Here is a 16,361-nt window from a genome sequence, read left to right as displayed (position 1 = left end):
AATATTAAACGCATATAATGCATGCAATCATAAACATATTTTATTGTAGGTCAATTATTGGTATGATCAACGGATCATATAACTTGGTCAAACTGCGACCAATTAATAGGAAAATGACGTTCAAGATTAAAAAGAAAAACCAGGAATTACCCCTTATTAAAAATTAATGCACTAATTATTAATCGATACGTGATTTTGAAATATGATAGACTTTCAGTTTTAAAATATTTAAAAAAATACTACCTCCGTTTCGCATTATCTGCAATAAAGGAATATTTTATATCTCACAAATAATACCCCTTTGTTGCAGATAATGCGAAACGGAGTAGTATATTTGATGCTTACATTCGGCTCTTAAGAATATATATATATATATTTAATGGGATTTTAGCAATACTCTGCTCATTAATTTTAAAATATGATTAAGACTAAAGTAGATTAGTTATATATAAGTGTGTTACATATCCATCACCGTCATTGTTAAGAAAGAAAGGTGAAAATGGATAGTGGTAAGAATAAGAAGGCTGAGCACTCTCAAACAAATATGTCCACCTCCAATAATGTCTCCTCTTTTTCACTTACAAAACATGAATTTTCCATCAATAATGTAAGTTTCATTTCTTACCCATTTTATTTCTTTCTCTTTATGTTTTCTTTGAGAGTCAACTAGTAAGGGTTCGATTCTTATTAGTAAGGGTTCAATTCTAATTGCTATATTATATATATATATAGATTACCTAAGCTATATAGATTACCTCCAATACAAATTTTAATTGTTTTTATCCACTAAATTTTCATGGTATAAGCTAAGTAGCCTAAGTTGCTTTCAAATTTCAATTGACAGAGTCGTGAAGTATACACAGAGAGCACAGTACGGGAAGTCAAACTCAATCCTCCAACACCAGCAGTCAAATCTAGGAAGATTGGTCAAGTTCACAACTCTCATCCTTAATCTTAAGTCTTTCAATGATCTGCTACAAGCATATTAAGGAATAAATAGATGTTGTTCTTTAACAACTTATATTATGTATTACCTTCATTGGGATATTTTGTTGTCATGTTATGTTGTTACAAGTCTTACAACTCTTAATATAGTTTGAATAAAATTATAAGTGCGACAGTGTAATAGAAGAAGTACAAGTTTATCACTTCGATCAATATGGCTTATAGATCTCTGACTTTCATGCAAGTAGAAATATTTATTTTCGAAGACATATCTATCTATACTTCTATATTAAAAAGCGTTCATAATACAAGATATGTGCCACGTGGCACCCTTCACATGTATTAGAAGTATGCCACATCACCGTAATATGTCACATCATCCATTCATCCATTGTAATATGAATATGAATGAACATGTTTCAATTGCAATAAAAATGTTTATAACAAGGTTTGAACACAAGACCAATAACAAATAAAGTAGTGTTATTACCAACTTTCCTATCTTTACATTGTGCTTCATATTCAATAATAATACAATAAATACTTTAATTTGTACTTTACAAGACATCAATTTGAGAGCGTTTATTTAATTTCATTAGTTATTATTGTCCACTTATTTTTTGTAATTATATAGTTTATGATTTTATAGCCCAAATAATATATGTATTGATATTCAAAGCAAAACCCAGTGCATCGCCCGGGGCCACACACTAGTTACTAGTACAATACCTGTTTTTTAGGGTGTCAAAAGCTGACACGACACGAATCCGATCCAAAATAAGTAGGTTTGAGCCAATAATTCTCAATTTGTTTCCGCAATCGACACGAACCCGACAACGACTCGTTTGACATCCCTACCTGTTCACTACTAGAAAAAGGTCCTTCACCGACGGAAATTTTCCGTCGGTAAAGGGCTTAATTCTGTCGCAAACAAACTTTCCGACGGAATTTCGTCGTAAACCATCGTCGGAAATACGTTCGTAGGAAATCAGCAAATTTCCGAGGAAAATTCCGTCGGAAAATCGTTTCCGACGAATTTTCCGACGGATTTAGTGGCCTTGGAAAAAAAATTGACTTTTGGTCATGGTCCGTCGTAAATCTCCGACGAACGATTTCCGTCGCTGATTATTGTTTGCGACGGAAAAATCCGTCGGAAAATATGAATTTTACGACGGAATATTCCGTCGCAAAAGGCAAAAGATTGCGAGGAATATATTTCCGTCGCAAAAATCCGACAGAAAATTCCGTTGCAATTTTGTGACGGATTTATTTTCCTCGCAAATTTTTCCCTTTTGCGACGGATTTTATGTGCAATAATTCCGTCGCAAATATGGTTTCCGACGACTTTTTCAGTCATTTTTCCGTCGGAAATCAGTGTAAACAAGGCATTGAAATTATTTTATTTTCTGCCATAAACTAATATTTAAAACCTATTCCTGCACCTAGATCCTGTTTACAAAATTTATCGAATATCGAAAATATTTTTATATATATTTCCACAAAAGCCATGCTCCTAGTTGAACATAATAATATATAGTTATTTCCAAAAGAGCGGAAACATAATCAAAAGCTATACAAATTAGATTAACTACATGTCCGTACTACATGAGACTACATGTCCATACTACATAAACCTAAGCTAGGCTACACAATTGCCGGGGTACCCTGACCTGCTCCTCCACTACCCAGGTCATCCCTGGGGTCTTGATGCTGAGGCTGAAAGGTAGAACATGAGTCGTTGCTAGCGAAACGACTCATAAACTCATCCCACCGCTCCTTGTTTTTCCTCTCTATTTCAGTCACTTCATTTTGAATTCGGAGTTGCATCTCAGTTTCCATTTCACTTCTGATTTCATCGCGAAGAGCCTGAACCCTATGCTCCATCTGATCCTGCATCTGAGAAACAACGGACGGTGTGTACTATTGTGACGACCTAGAAACTCGACCCATCCGGTTGTTGTAGTACAACTCCGCACTTTGACCAAGACCCCTTACTCGACCCTTCTTGTTGCGGCCACCCACACTCTCCCAATACAACTCATTGGGACTCTTCTTAATCCCTTGAGTACTTGCTTCTTCAGCCTTCTTCTGGTAGGTTTCCTACAAGATATTCATTATACAAACATATATTAAATAAAAAAAGGCATGAAACAACATAAGTTAATAGTTTTTAAAGGTTTCCATGACTTGAAATGAAATAAAACAACCAAATACTTGAAATTAGGAACCATTTTCACCTACACACATTCAATATTGGCTTAATTGCCATCTAGTTTGCCTATTCTCTACATTTCTTGGATTATGAACTCATTCTTTCTCAAATTACTTCACTTTTACATAGTTATAGGTGGTTATGGCTTGAAACGACATTAAATGAGGTATTTGCTAAGTATAGGAGCCATTTTACTCAAAATAGAGCCAAATGAGGCCAAAAGGCCTTCTAGTTTGCCTATTCTCTACATTTCTTGGATTATGAATTCATTATTTCTCAAATTACTTCACTTTTACATAGTTATAGGTGGTTATGGCTTGAAGTTACATTAAATGAGGTATTTGCTAAATATAGGAGCCATTTTACTCAAAATAGAGCCAAATAAGGTCAAAAGGCCTTCTAGTTTGCCTATTCTCTACATTTCTTAGATTATGAACTCATTCTTTCTCAAATTACTTCACTTTTACATAGTTATAGGTGGTTATTGCTTGAAACGACATTAAATGAGGTATTTGCTAAGTATAGGAGCCATTTTACTCAAAATAGAGCCAAATAAGGCCAAAAGGCCTTCTAGTTTGCCTATTCTCTACATTTCTTGGATTATGAACTCATTCTTTCTCAAATTACTTCACTTTTACATAGTTATAGGTGGTTATTGCTTGAAACGACATTAAATGAGGTATTTGCTAAGTATAGGAGCCATTTTACTCACAATAGAGCCAAATAAGGCCAAAAGGCCTTCTAGTTTGCCTATTCTCTACATTTCTTAGATTATGAACTCATTCTTTCGCAAATTACTTCACTTTTACATAGTTATAGGTGGTTATTGCTTGAAACGACATTAAATGAGGTATTTGCTAAGTATAGGAGCCATTTTACTCACAATAGAGCCAAATAAGGCCAAAAGGCCTTCTAGTTTGCCTATTCTCTACATTTCTTGGATTTTGAACTCATTCTTTCTCAAATTACTTCACTTTTACATAGTTATATACAATTAAATTAAACTAACATATTTTTATATACAATTAAATTTATATATTTCACTAACATGTCATTCATCAACTAAACTAACAATTTTAAGTTTTATAATGTCATTAAACTCTAGATCTACCCTTTTTATTGACAATTACACCAAAAAAAATCCACACTTATAACAAATAAATTTAATTGACATATAATTTAGAGTGTGTAATGTGAGATTCAATTAATTAAAGTGTTTTAAAGAATAAAAAAATAAAAAAAAAACAAAAAAAAAACAGAAAACAACCACAAAACTTACCACCTACGCACAGTGGCCGGAGGTTGTGGTGGTGGTTGTGGTCGTCGACCCAAAGGTGGTGGTTGTGGCGCCTGTCAACCGAAACAGGTAAGGGTTAGTGTTTAAAAAAAAAATTTAATAAAAACCACAATTCACTTACCGTCGGCAGGCAAGCGGTGGTGGTAGAAGGGAAAGGGGCGGTGGCAGAGAAACCTCAGGGGTCGGTGGCGGTGGCGGTAGCTGGTCCATTAGTTAGGGTTAGCTTCTTCGAAAATTAAAAAAAAAAAAAAAAAAAAACAAAGTGCAGCACTTACCTGAGGTGCGCACCGACGGTGGATGAACGGGAGAAAGTCCGGCGCCTCAGGGCGGTGGCGGTGGCTAGTCATTAGTTAGGGTTAGGGACCTTAGGGTTCTTCGAAAATTAAAAATAAAAATAAAAAAAAACCAAATGCGGCACTTACCTGAGGTGGCACCGACGGTGGATGAACGGGAGAAAATCCGGCGCGGCGGTCTCCCCTTTCTCCCTTCTCTTCCCCTTTCTTTCTCTCCCTTCTCTTCTGTTCTGTGGCTAAAGCACGAGAAATGGTGCTTTGTATTAAATATTTTCCGACGGAATTTAATTTCCTCGGAAAATTTAAATTGCGACGGAAATTTCCGTTGGAAAACAATTTTCGACGGAAAATTCTGTCGGTTTGCGAGGAAATTTAATTCCGTCGGAAAATTTGCGAGGAATTTTCCGTCGGAAGTTCTATTTTCCGACGAAATATTACGAGGCACACAATTCCGTCGTAAATTTCAAACTTTCCGACGGAAATTAAGGTCCGTCAGAAATAAGGTGTTTTCTAGTAGTGTGTTTTCGGTTTGGTAGTATAGGTATGGCCGATGGCAATGAGTCGGATCGGATTATGCAAAATCCAACTCCGTCCTTACAAGATGTCGGATTTTTAATCTGCCTCCGCCTCCGAGAATCTGACTCTTATCCGACTTAATTTCCAACCTCCGACTCCGAATCCGACTTTAAATTAAACTAGGTTAAGTCCCGTGCCATGCACGTTAATTTTTAATACATATCATTAGTTTAAGACTGCTATTTAATTATAAAAAAAAAAAAACCTAATTGCAAAATAGGATGAAAGTTCTGTAATTACAAAAAAAATAATTAGAAAATTTATCACACTAAAGAAAACAGAGAGAATAATATATGCACGACTAATAAAAATAACTCTGAATTACATTACAAAGTTATGGATAGAAAACTATTATTGCATATAAATAAGATATACTTATCAAATAGGAAGTGAATTATTATTGTATACTTTGTCTCTAAGAAGCTTTGGCCAAAAAAATTAAAAAAAATAAAATAAAAAACTTTTGGAGGGAAAATTTTTAACCAGGAAATAACATGTGTCATTCCTGGTTTCGCCTTTAGTATAAAGTTATAGATTTTGATCCAATTATCAATAGCAACCCATATTTAATCAATTTCAAAGACCTAAAAATTCATGAATTACATAATAAAAAAATACTATAAGTATATAGAAAAGTCGGAGTCGGATCGGATAAGTCGAATTCTAATTAGACTCCGACTCTAACCCTCCTCTGAGTCAAAGTAGGAATCTTTAAACGAAGTTGGATTCAAATTTGAATTAGGGTGAATTCAATGCACATTAATAATTTTGGTATGGCTCAAATCTTCTCCAATGGCCCATGGCCCATCCCCTTAACCCCCAAAATCAATATAACTACCAACTCCCCGTCTACTCTACACGGGTTTAGGCGGTCACTCACTTACTCCCTCCTCCTCCGCTACCGCCGTAGCCCCGCCACTTCCTCCAAATACAAGTCGAGGAGAGAGAAAATGGGAAAGGGAAGAACGCTGGAATGGGCGGCGCGTGCATCACACTTGTACGGAATTCCCCGGAAATTAATCATAACTTCTGTCGGCGCTTTTGCCAAGGCGGTGGTGACGCTTTTCAACACCACCACTGTTCATAATGCCGATAATCTTCTTCATCTCGTTCGATCTCGTCCTCCTGGTGTTCCTCTTCTCACTGTCAGCAATCATATGTCCACGTTTGTCTTTCTCACTCCTCTTCTCTTCACATTTTCAATTTTAACTTTCAATTGATGTTGTTGAATTTCTTGCTATTTTAATGTTTAGGAAAAAAAAAAAACCCTAATTCTGGTTGATATGATTAGTACTATAATGGTATTGATATTGGAGGTTGATATTAAGAATAGTTTGATTGTTTGATTTTTGGAGGGAAAAAGTGCAGGAAATCATATGTGGAAATGTTAGCATTTTCTAGTAGAATGTCAAAATTTGGGGTTAAGGAAAACTGGCTTTTAAGGCTTTTTCTGGTGTGTTAGCACTTAATAATGCTTGTTTAAGCAGTTTCATCTCAACTTGATCGGTTTAATTCCCTTTTGTGCAACAATTGTAAATCAACATAGTGAACGATTGAAGCAGCAGTAGACTGTTTTTGATTAGGTAAAGAGGGGTAGAAAGCTGGAGAAGGAATTTATGTACTTGAATGTTGAATGATGCTAGATAATATAATAATGACCTAGAGTCTTGTTGGCATTTGCCGGGTGAATGGGTGATTGACCCGGCACATCTTAGTTTCGTTATAGGGATCTTTTGTCTCACATTTTTCCTCATCTATGGTGCACGGAACAATCTTCACATTGTCTTGCCTCGAACTTAGATATATGTTGTTGATTAAGCATAGGTTTGACTTTGGCAAAATTAGGAGGAAGGACCGGAGGACTGAGGAGGATACAACATTATAGCCTAATAAGCCATGTGATCCTATCCTTTAGTTTAGGCTCTATTTTTATTAGCATGAAGAATGTCATCTTATTTGCTCATGTTGCACACGGGAAGTATATAATTTCAAAATTATATGTCAATTAGACTATTATAGAATGTCCATAAAAGTTGATACATTTTTAAAAAATAGTGATGGTTTATGATTTGATTTTCATATCTAATTTAATGTGAGTGATATAAAAGCAACTCTCAATGGTTGTTTTGAGTTATTTGCTTGCTAGTTCTATGAAGTTGAAGCTAGTTGCCCAACCATTGTAGCACAAAGTATCGATTAGCTTTGTTTGACAAATTAGCTTATTTTATCAAGCAAAAAGTTTCTCTAAAACATAATCTGACAAGTAGGTAACCATTGGAGCATAAATTAACTAGAAATGGTGTAGGTAGTGTAGCTTGAGAAAATGTCGTGGCAATATATTTAGAAGAAAATTTAGCCAACAAATAAAGTTGCTCCAACAACATCTACAATGGTTGTAGCTTATAGCTAGGAATCGCTAGTAAATTTTATATGTCTCATATTATTAGCTTGACCATTGGAGTTGAAATGGGAAATTTACATAAGTTTGCAAAAGGAAGAAGAAGGGCAGCCATCCACTTAATGGCTTTCATTTAAATAGTAATTAGTTAGCCATTAAGATATAAATTAGCTAGAAAGGGAAATAGATTGAAATCCTATGTAATATGATGAGCTAATCTGACCCTGTCATATTATTAATATTTGGCAAAGGGAGTTGCAAAGCTTGGTTTTCAAAGAAGGGAGCTTAGGGCAACTCCAATGGCTGCCACATGAAATTTCAAACTACTTCCTTTTCTAGCTAGTTTGTACCCCAATGATTTGCAACTACTCCCTCCATCCCATAATATAGCTCCCATTTCTATTTGCACGATCTTCAATAGTACCTTTGACCATCAGTTTCTTTAATTGTGTATTAACAAAAAATTATAAATGGTCGATATTACAAAACTACACATTAAGGCAAATCTAACAACTTCTCATGTGATTGACATGACTATATTTTTTGTGTACATCAATGATAACATATTGGTTAAAGTTTTCATACTTTGACCTTAAAATAGAAATGGGAACTATATTATGGGATGGAGGGAGTAGTTTTCCTATTTGAATTGGTCCCACATTGGCTTTGTGTCAACTAACTCTTTATCAACTTTTGCCAAATTTTTTGTCAAGCTAGTTCCTCATTTCAACTCTGTTGGTCAAGTTAGTAACTTGGGGTTTCTAAAGTTTGCAAGCAAGTTCCTTGCTACAACCATTCTACTATTTACACAACACGATCTTGATTTTCAAACATTGCTCTCCTTCACTTTCAGCGTGTTGCCAATGTTCTCTTATTGTTCTAATGTAAATTAAATTTGCCTCCAATAAATGATCAGTTAGTTAATAGTTACTACTCTTGAGTTAAAATCTTGAGTAATTTGGCTATGGAAAAGATTGAACAAGAGAAATAGAGGGAGACTAGTATTTTGTTATTACTGCCCTATAATTGTAGTTGGAGTTCAACTTGCACTTGTATTTTAGAAGAGACTTTTTTTTTGCTTTAACTGATGGAACTGTAAATTCTGACAGGTTGGATGATCCACTCATGTGGGGATTCAAGGGCTTTCCTATAACAGATGCCAAATTGGCTAGATGGGTACTTGCTGCTGAAGATATATGCTTTAAAAATACAGTGCTGTCTTATTTTTTTCGACTTGGTATTAACTGGCTATGGATCCCATCTGTCTTGTAATTTATGCATTTGTTCTTGCTTGAAGTGAAATTTGTATGAAACTGCACTGTTGTTAAAGTAACAAGTGATGACTTACTACATTGTCACAGACCTGGTTGACTTTTGGTGTTAGGGGCATATAAAAGAATTGTTTATGTAGGAATAAATGAAGAATCTGTCTGGGAGAGGTTTTCAATAGCAATGAACTTCTTGGAAAATGGATACTTGTAACTTAATGAAGAAACATAGTCTCAGTAGATGGTTGAGTCATATCCTCCCTTTTCAAAATAAAAGTCATTTATTCTGTAATTTATCCTCGATTTTTAAATTGTTGGCTTTTACGACGTATATTCTATTTATCCACAAGTCCGGACATCTTGAGATTCTTGACCCTTATAGACTTGGGCGATAAAGACCTTTCTTTGAACCTTTATAATTCTACTAATGTCAGTCTTATGAATTGCACACATTATGAAAGAAGATTTGTGTTAAGTTTTACGCCACAGTGAGATTATGTTTTGTTGTCTTGTTTAATCCTGCTCCTTTATTCTTGGAAGATGCTACATTTGTACATTACCACATAAAAACTTTCCTTGGGCTCTACTTGTTGCGTTTATTGTTTTTAATGACGTGTCATTTACATCATATTGCAATCCATCATTGTTACAATTTACGATTGTACATGGTCTTGACTGTCTGAAACTTTTCTTTAGCCTTAGCAGATTTGCATGCATGAAGTCCGCTTGAGTTGTGCTCTCTTCTGAACGAGTATATTGCACAGGAAAATGCATACCTATAACTAGAGGTGGTGGAATTTATCAGGAACACATGAATGAAGCACTTGAGCGTTTAAGTGATGGAGAATGGGTATAGTCTTGTCATCTTCTTGCATAGATTTACATATTGCCTTGACCAGTATATGTAGGAGTGTTTCCCTTGTATATTGTTATGACTGAGTGAACTTTATTTTCTAACTGAAACATGGTTGCCTAGAAGATTTATTTATTTATTTTTTAAAATGGAAGTGTCAAATGTATATGAAGGCTTACAAGATCTTTGTTTACATGTGTTAAGACAATGTTATTTTTGGTTGATCATTTATAGTATTCTGAATCAAAATGTTTAAAGGTAAAAAATGGCTGGTATAGGGATTAGTTGCTTCTACATGTTTTTGATGCTGTCATTCAGTATGAAATGTTATTGAAATTGTTTGTAATGTTTAATGAATTTTGAGATAGAGGAATGTATTCCTAGCTTTGATGTAGATATGAATTCATGGAGAAGTTACGTCAAAAAAAAAATTTCATGGAGTGGTTTTAAGAGTTTTAAGTTCCATAGTTATGAATTTCTGGAATACTGCCTTTGTGTAATGATAATTATCTTGATCTTTCAGCTGCATACATTTCCTGAAGGGAAAGTGTCTCAAGAAGATGGTCCAATAAGAAGATTAAAATGGGGAACTGCTAGTCTTATTACCCGTGCCCCAGTGACACCGATAGTTTTACCAATTTTCCACCATGGTTTCCATCAGGTAAAAGAGGGGTGATCAACAAACTCCTGAAAAAGATCATTCACTATTCCTTTTGGGGATGTAGCGTCATGCAATTCTTTCCTTATTCAGGTCATGCCAGAAGATTACATATTTGGTAGAAGACCACCATTTCCGCTCATCAACAAGCACGTTAAGATTATTGTTGGTGAGCCAATAGAATTTGACCTTCCTAGATTGAGGAAGATAGCATTATCAGAATCTCATAATGAATCTGAACCAAGGCTGGGATGGCCTAGCATTGCGCCTCATTGTTTAGATGAAGTAGCTCAGAGATATCTCTACTCCAACATATCAGAGAAGATACAAACCGTCTTGGAGAGTCTGCGGCAATATGGGAATTCAATCTCAAAACAAAGAGATTAAAAATTTTAAATCCCCGAAAGTTATATATACACATTGAAGATCTTTAATTATTTACAACAATTGAACCAATTTTGCTGGCTTTATCTCCATTCTCCACGGGAAATTCTTGGCTTATATAGCCTTATAATCTTTTATGGTTTCCAGGTATAGTGATCAAGTCTCAACTATTGTATACAATTATTTTTCGCGTCAAGATTTTTATTTAGTACTGTGTTTTTTTCATCTTTGAGTCACTTGCTACTAATAAGTAGATTTTTTACTCCGTACAACCTTTGAAGAGTATCCGTTTTACTCCCGCTCGAATTTGTGGTAGACGTGTAGGAAACCCTGACTAACAAAATGATTGCCCATGCGGCCATACAGGCCATACCACCACTATGAACTTAACCCAACAAACTCACCTTCATATGAATCATATCCTCATTCCAATTCCAACCAACAATCTCTATTTTCTTCTCAATAAACAGAAAATAATAAAACAATGTTCATAACCACCATTAACTCCCAACTCACACCCACCCGAACCATCGCCTTCACCACCCCCGAAAACAATTACGCCTCCCGACTCGCTCTCCTCCTCGACCGCCACAACTTCACCCCACTCTCCTGCCCCACCGTCATCGTGGGCCCAACCACCACCACCACCACCTCTCTCCGCCACCACATCTCCCTCCTCCACCACTACTCCGCCGTCGCATTCACCTCACGCGCCGGCATCACCGCCTTCTTCACCGCCCTCTCCCACACCCCACCTCCTCTCCTCCCCGCCGACCAAGACTTCATCATCTCCGCCCTCGGAAAAGACGCCGAGCTTCTCACTCCTGAGTTCATCTCCTACTTATCCCCTAACTCAGACAACATCAGACTCATCCTTCCTTCCAACCCCACCCCAAGTGGGCTCGTTGACTCAGTCGGGCCTGGGCTGGGCCGGAAAGTCCTCTGCCCCGTTCCACTCGTTTTGGGCCTTGAAGAACCCACCGTTGTCCCAGATTTTTTACGAGATTTGGGCCTAATGGGCTGGGTTCCTTCTCGGGTCAATGCGTATGAAACAAGATGGGCTGGGCCCAAATGTGCGGAGAAGTTGGTTGTAGTGGGTGAGTTAGATGGGCTTGTTTTTACGAGTACGGCGGAAGTTGAGGGCTTGTTGAAGAGTTTGAGGGAATATGGGCTGGACTGGGAGGGGGTCAGGAAGAGGTGGCCTGGGCTCGTTGTTGCGGCCCATGGGCCTGTTACGGCTTCTGGGGCTGAGAGGTTAGGGGTTCGAGTTGATGTTGTTAGTTCTAATTTTAGTAGCTTTGAGGGAGTTGTGAAGGCTTTGGATCATATTTTTTGATTTTTGTGTTGTAATTTTTTGTTTGTTTGTTTGTGTTATATACATTATTCTTTAGGTTTTAGGTGGACAAGAAAGTGTTGTAAAAAGTTTATGTTTTTGAGGATTTTGTTTTGTTCTCAAGAGATTTTGTTAGGTGGTATGTTATAATCATTGGCCTACAAATGGTAGATCTTATGTATTAAAAGGCTAAAAGCTCTTTGTGTATTAACGAAGTTTGTGTCAATAATAAATTCAATTATTACGTATATTGATCGAAAAGACTAATATTCAGATTGTTACGTGTATTGATCGGAAAGACAAACATTCGAATTGGATTAATTGGATCGGATATTTTTTGATGTTGATTATCGACTCAAGAGTCAAGAGTGTGTCAAGGGAAATATCAGTTTCTTTTTTTCTGAATCAAATATACATGTAACTACCTGAATGAAGAAGAAAATGAAAGACTTGAAAGATCACATTATTCTGGTGTAAGAACTAAGAAGTCCTCATTTCTTATAAATGATCTGACAAAAGAAAGGGACAACAAAGTACGACACATTAGATAGAGACCATAGAGTGTTTAGTTGTTTATCCATTACCTACATTAAATGTTTTGTAAATTTGTGATCAATTATATTGAATTTTGACTACTGAATTTTTGCAAGTAAAAATTTTAAATGACTCATAGTACTATACAAACAACAAAGGTCGTAAATATTTTCTTTTTTTCTATACCAAAGGTCGTAATTAAATTACTAGACTACTGGTACTCTTATTCTCTTACTCTGTAATTTTTTTTTTTTTTTTTTTTTTTTTTTTTTTTTGATGGCCAAATTGTACATGGACAAAGAGAGAATTCCTAATCTTGCTATACTTTTAGAATAAGATAACATTGACAATTTAACATGTATCTTATATGAATCTATATATACTAATAAACTTCGTATTAAATAAATCATTATGTCCCACAAAAAAAAAAAAAAAAAAAAAAAAAAATTATATATATTACAAGGTTAGTTGAGTTCCTTAAAAAATAAAGTTAGCCATTGAGCTATGCACTCCTATAGGTTTTTAATGATAATATTATAGACTACAAGCATGTTCTCTTCAGTTTAGTCCAGTTCAGCTCCAATCAGTTCAGTTCAGCTCCTAATTTCTTCTCTCATAAACAATTCATTTTAGCTCTATTCAGTTCAGTTCAGTTCAGTTCAGCTCCAATCAGTTCAGTTCAATGCCTTTTAATTCAATTCAATAAATCATAACAGGCCCTACATATATATAAAAGGAGTTTATTCACCATTTATGCAACAATATAATCATCCCTAGCGATGATTATATTGTTGAGGGATGATTATATTGTTGCATGATGCTAGAGCCAAAAATTGTTTATGGACTTGTTCGTCATCATTTCAAAACATTCTAAGTTCAAAATACAATTATGATAATACGAAGAATATAACCTTTAAAATGTAAACAAAAATTTAAAAAAAAAAAAAAAAAAACCGATGATACAGAACATAAATTTGCAATTTTAAGAAAATGGAGGAAACTAGATGCCAAACGTCTATAGTGCCAATTAAATTAATACAAAGAATTAGGTAATGTTTAGAGCATCAATAAAGGATTAAAGGAAGTCTCTTATCAGTTGACTGACTTGGCTCTTGAGGAGAAGGAAAAATTAAGAAATGATAAGCTTCTATTATATTTGGAGATGAAAGGATAATTCTGAAATAACAGACACTAACTCCAAGCTAGAGCCACACTAATCACTAATCAGACACAAACCACAACAATATATTTTCTTTTTTTCAAAATAATTAGTATTATATATAGAACAAATAACACATGCTATGACAATATACAAATTGTTGATCTTGAGATTACGAAGTAGAGAATCAAAGATAGTGAAATTCTTGTAATTTTTGAAAGCAACTCGATCAATCTTAAAATTAAATTAATTAGTGACATAAAACTATTAGTGGCAGATTCAGAAATGATATTGAGTGGATTAAAGTCCGCTATTATTTTTTATTTAGGTGGAATCAAATGAACTGATCTTAGGGCCTGTTCTCATTCACTGAACTCAGCTGAACTGAACTGAACTGAAATGAACTGAACTCATCTGAACTGAACTGAACTGAACTCAGCTGAGCTGAACTGAACTGAACTGAAATGAATATTTTATAATAGAAGAAAATTAGGAGCTGAACTGAACTGAACTGAATTGAGCTGAACTGAACTGAACTGAACTGAATTGAGCTGAACTGAACTGAACTGAACTAAACTAAACTAAACTGAACTGAACTGAATTTCAACGTAAGAGAACAGGCCCTTAATTTGTTATGTGGGGCTTCGTTCGAACAGGCCCATAAAAGAAGTTATTGTCTAATTCAGTAGAGATAAAAATGACATTTCAACTTAAATAACGGGTTTATTCTATCCTAACCTCAAATCCTCAATCATGGTGCAAAAACAATTACTCGTAAATGGGATGCCTGCTTTCACATGCTTTTCTTAATTGCCAAATACTTTTGACTCGTAGCTTTTGTAAACACTTGACCTCTTTGGTGCTCCTATTATACGTACATATGTTCTACTATGCTTTTCACTAATTCTACAGTACCATAAAAATAAATGTCGAAAGAGAAATAAAGTTTGATTGAGAAAGTTTGTGTTACTATTTTGATGATTTATGATAGATATTATTGATAGATATTATTGTTAGATAATATTTGTCGAAAAGATGGCGAAACACCTACTCCTCCACCGCCTAAACCACCAGTGAATGAATTTCACCCGGCCCTTGCGGTCAACAATATCAAAACAGCGATCCCGATCACCCTTGACTACACAAACGTCCATTATTTCACATGGGTTGAATTGTTTGAGAACCATGCTTGTGCATATAACGTTCTTGATCATATCGATCCCAAGACTCCGAAACCCACTGACATCTCCGATGTGTTTTGGACTCGATTAGATGCTATTGTAAAGCACTAGATTTATGGAACGATTTCAGTTGATCTTCTCAACACCGTATTGTCTAGGAAAGCCACGGCTCAACAGATTTGGGATCGTATCAAAGATATTTTTCAAGATAACAAGAGTACAAGGGCGGTATACCTCGAGAATCAATTCAATACTCTTCATCTTGATAATTTTGCCAATGTGACTTCGTTCTGTCAACAATTGAAAAGCATTGCTGATCAATTGGCCAACGTCGATCAACCCGTTTCCGATCAGAAATTGGTTCTTCGCTTGGTCGCGGGTTTGAACAAAACTGATTTTGATACGGTGGCCACCATGATAGCTCAGTCCGAACCATTACCGTCGTTCAACACGGCTCGGTCTCGGCTCTTATTAGAAGAAACCCGCCGGAATTCTGATTCCTCACCGCCACCAGCTTCGTTCGTTGCCCAGCAACAATCGCCAGCCGAGCCTTCACAGCAGCAGCTGCTCAACAGACCGCCGACAGGGGCGGTGGTTCCTCCGGGAAAGGACGCGGCGGCGGTGGGAAGGGGCGTGGTAAAGCCCGTGGTCGTGGCGAGGGTCGTGGTGCTCCAGCGAACCCGCAACAGCAACAGAGCAATCAACAACAAAATCAACAGTGGCAACAATCTCAACAAAATCCGATTGGGCAGCCTTCTTGGGCCCAGCAGCCTCAATGGCCCAATAAGCAGCAGGCTTGGCCACAGCAGTTTCAATGGGCTGTTCCTCCTGCCCCGTTTCCCACAACGGGTCAATATCAGCCTAGGCCGATCCTTAGTAGGCCACCTCAGCAAGCCTACTCTATGGGGCCGACCACATACGGCCCACCGATGACTCCGACTGAGCTAGGAAGTGCATATTCCTCAATGAGTTTATCAACTCCGGAGAATGGTTGGTACATGGATTCCGGTGCAACGTCTCATACGACAAACAATCCCGGTACTCTTCTTCCCCTTTTTAATTTAAGCACTAATAATCATATTTTAGTAGGTAATGGACATCGCATTCCAATTACTGGCTATGGTCATACCACCCTTCCAAATAATAACCTTAGGTGTAATAATGTTCTACTTGCACCACAAATTATCAAAAATTTAATTTCTGTGCGTAAATTTACTTCTGATAATTCAGTGTCTATTGAGTTTGACCCTAATGGTTTTTCTGTGAAGGA

At 36.2% G+C, this 16,361-nt stretch overlaps 1 protein-coding gene across 1 annotated transcript; it reads left to right on the top strand.

The window, feature by feature from the left end:
* Positions 1-6,085: 6,085 nt before the first annotated feature.
* Positions 6,086-11,059, top strand: LOC145601971 (N-acylphosphatidylethanolamine synthase-like). Its single transcript, XM_081658071.1, has 5 exons — positions 6,086-6,488; positions 8,831-8,958; positions 9,754-9,839; positions 10,366-10,503; positions 10,594-11,059. The coding sequence occupies exons 1-5, from the start codon at positions 6,097-6,099 to the stop codon at positions 10,885-10,887; spliced, it is 1,038 nt and encodes a 345-aa protein (XP_081514197.1). The 5' UTR covers positions 6,086-6,096; the 3' UTR covers positions 10,888-11,059.
* Positions 11,060-16,361: the final 5,302 nt, after the last annotated feature.

This window comes from Chenopodium album, chromosome 21, assembly GCF_948465745.1.
Source record: "Chenopodium album chromosome 21, dcCheAlbu1.1, whole genome shotgun sequence".
Taxonomy (NCBI): Eukaryota; Viridiplantae; Streptophyta; class Magnoliopsida; order Caryophyllales; family Amaranthaceae; genus Chenopodium; species Chenopodium album.
This window is presented reverse-complemented; position numbering and strand designations above follow the sequence as displayed.

Coding starts and splice junctions, on each gene's coding strand:
- LOC145601971 (XM_081658071.1), top strand. CDS start 6,097: ATGGCTCAAATCTTCTCCAATGGCCCATGGCCCATCCCCTTAACCCCC. Junction 6,489..8,830: donor GTCAGCAATCATATGTCCAC/GTTTGTCTTTCT, acceptor AAATTCTGACAG/GTTGGATGATCCACTCATGT. Junction 8,959..9,753: donor GTCTTATTTTTTTCGACTTG/GTATTAACTGGC, acceptor TATATTGCACAG/GAAAATGCATACCTATAACT.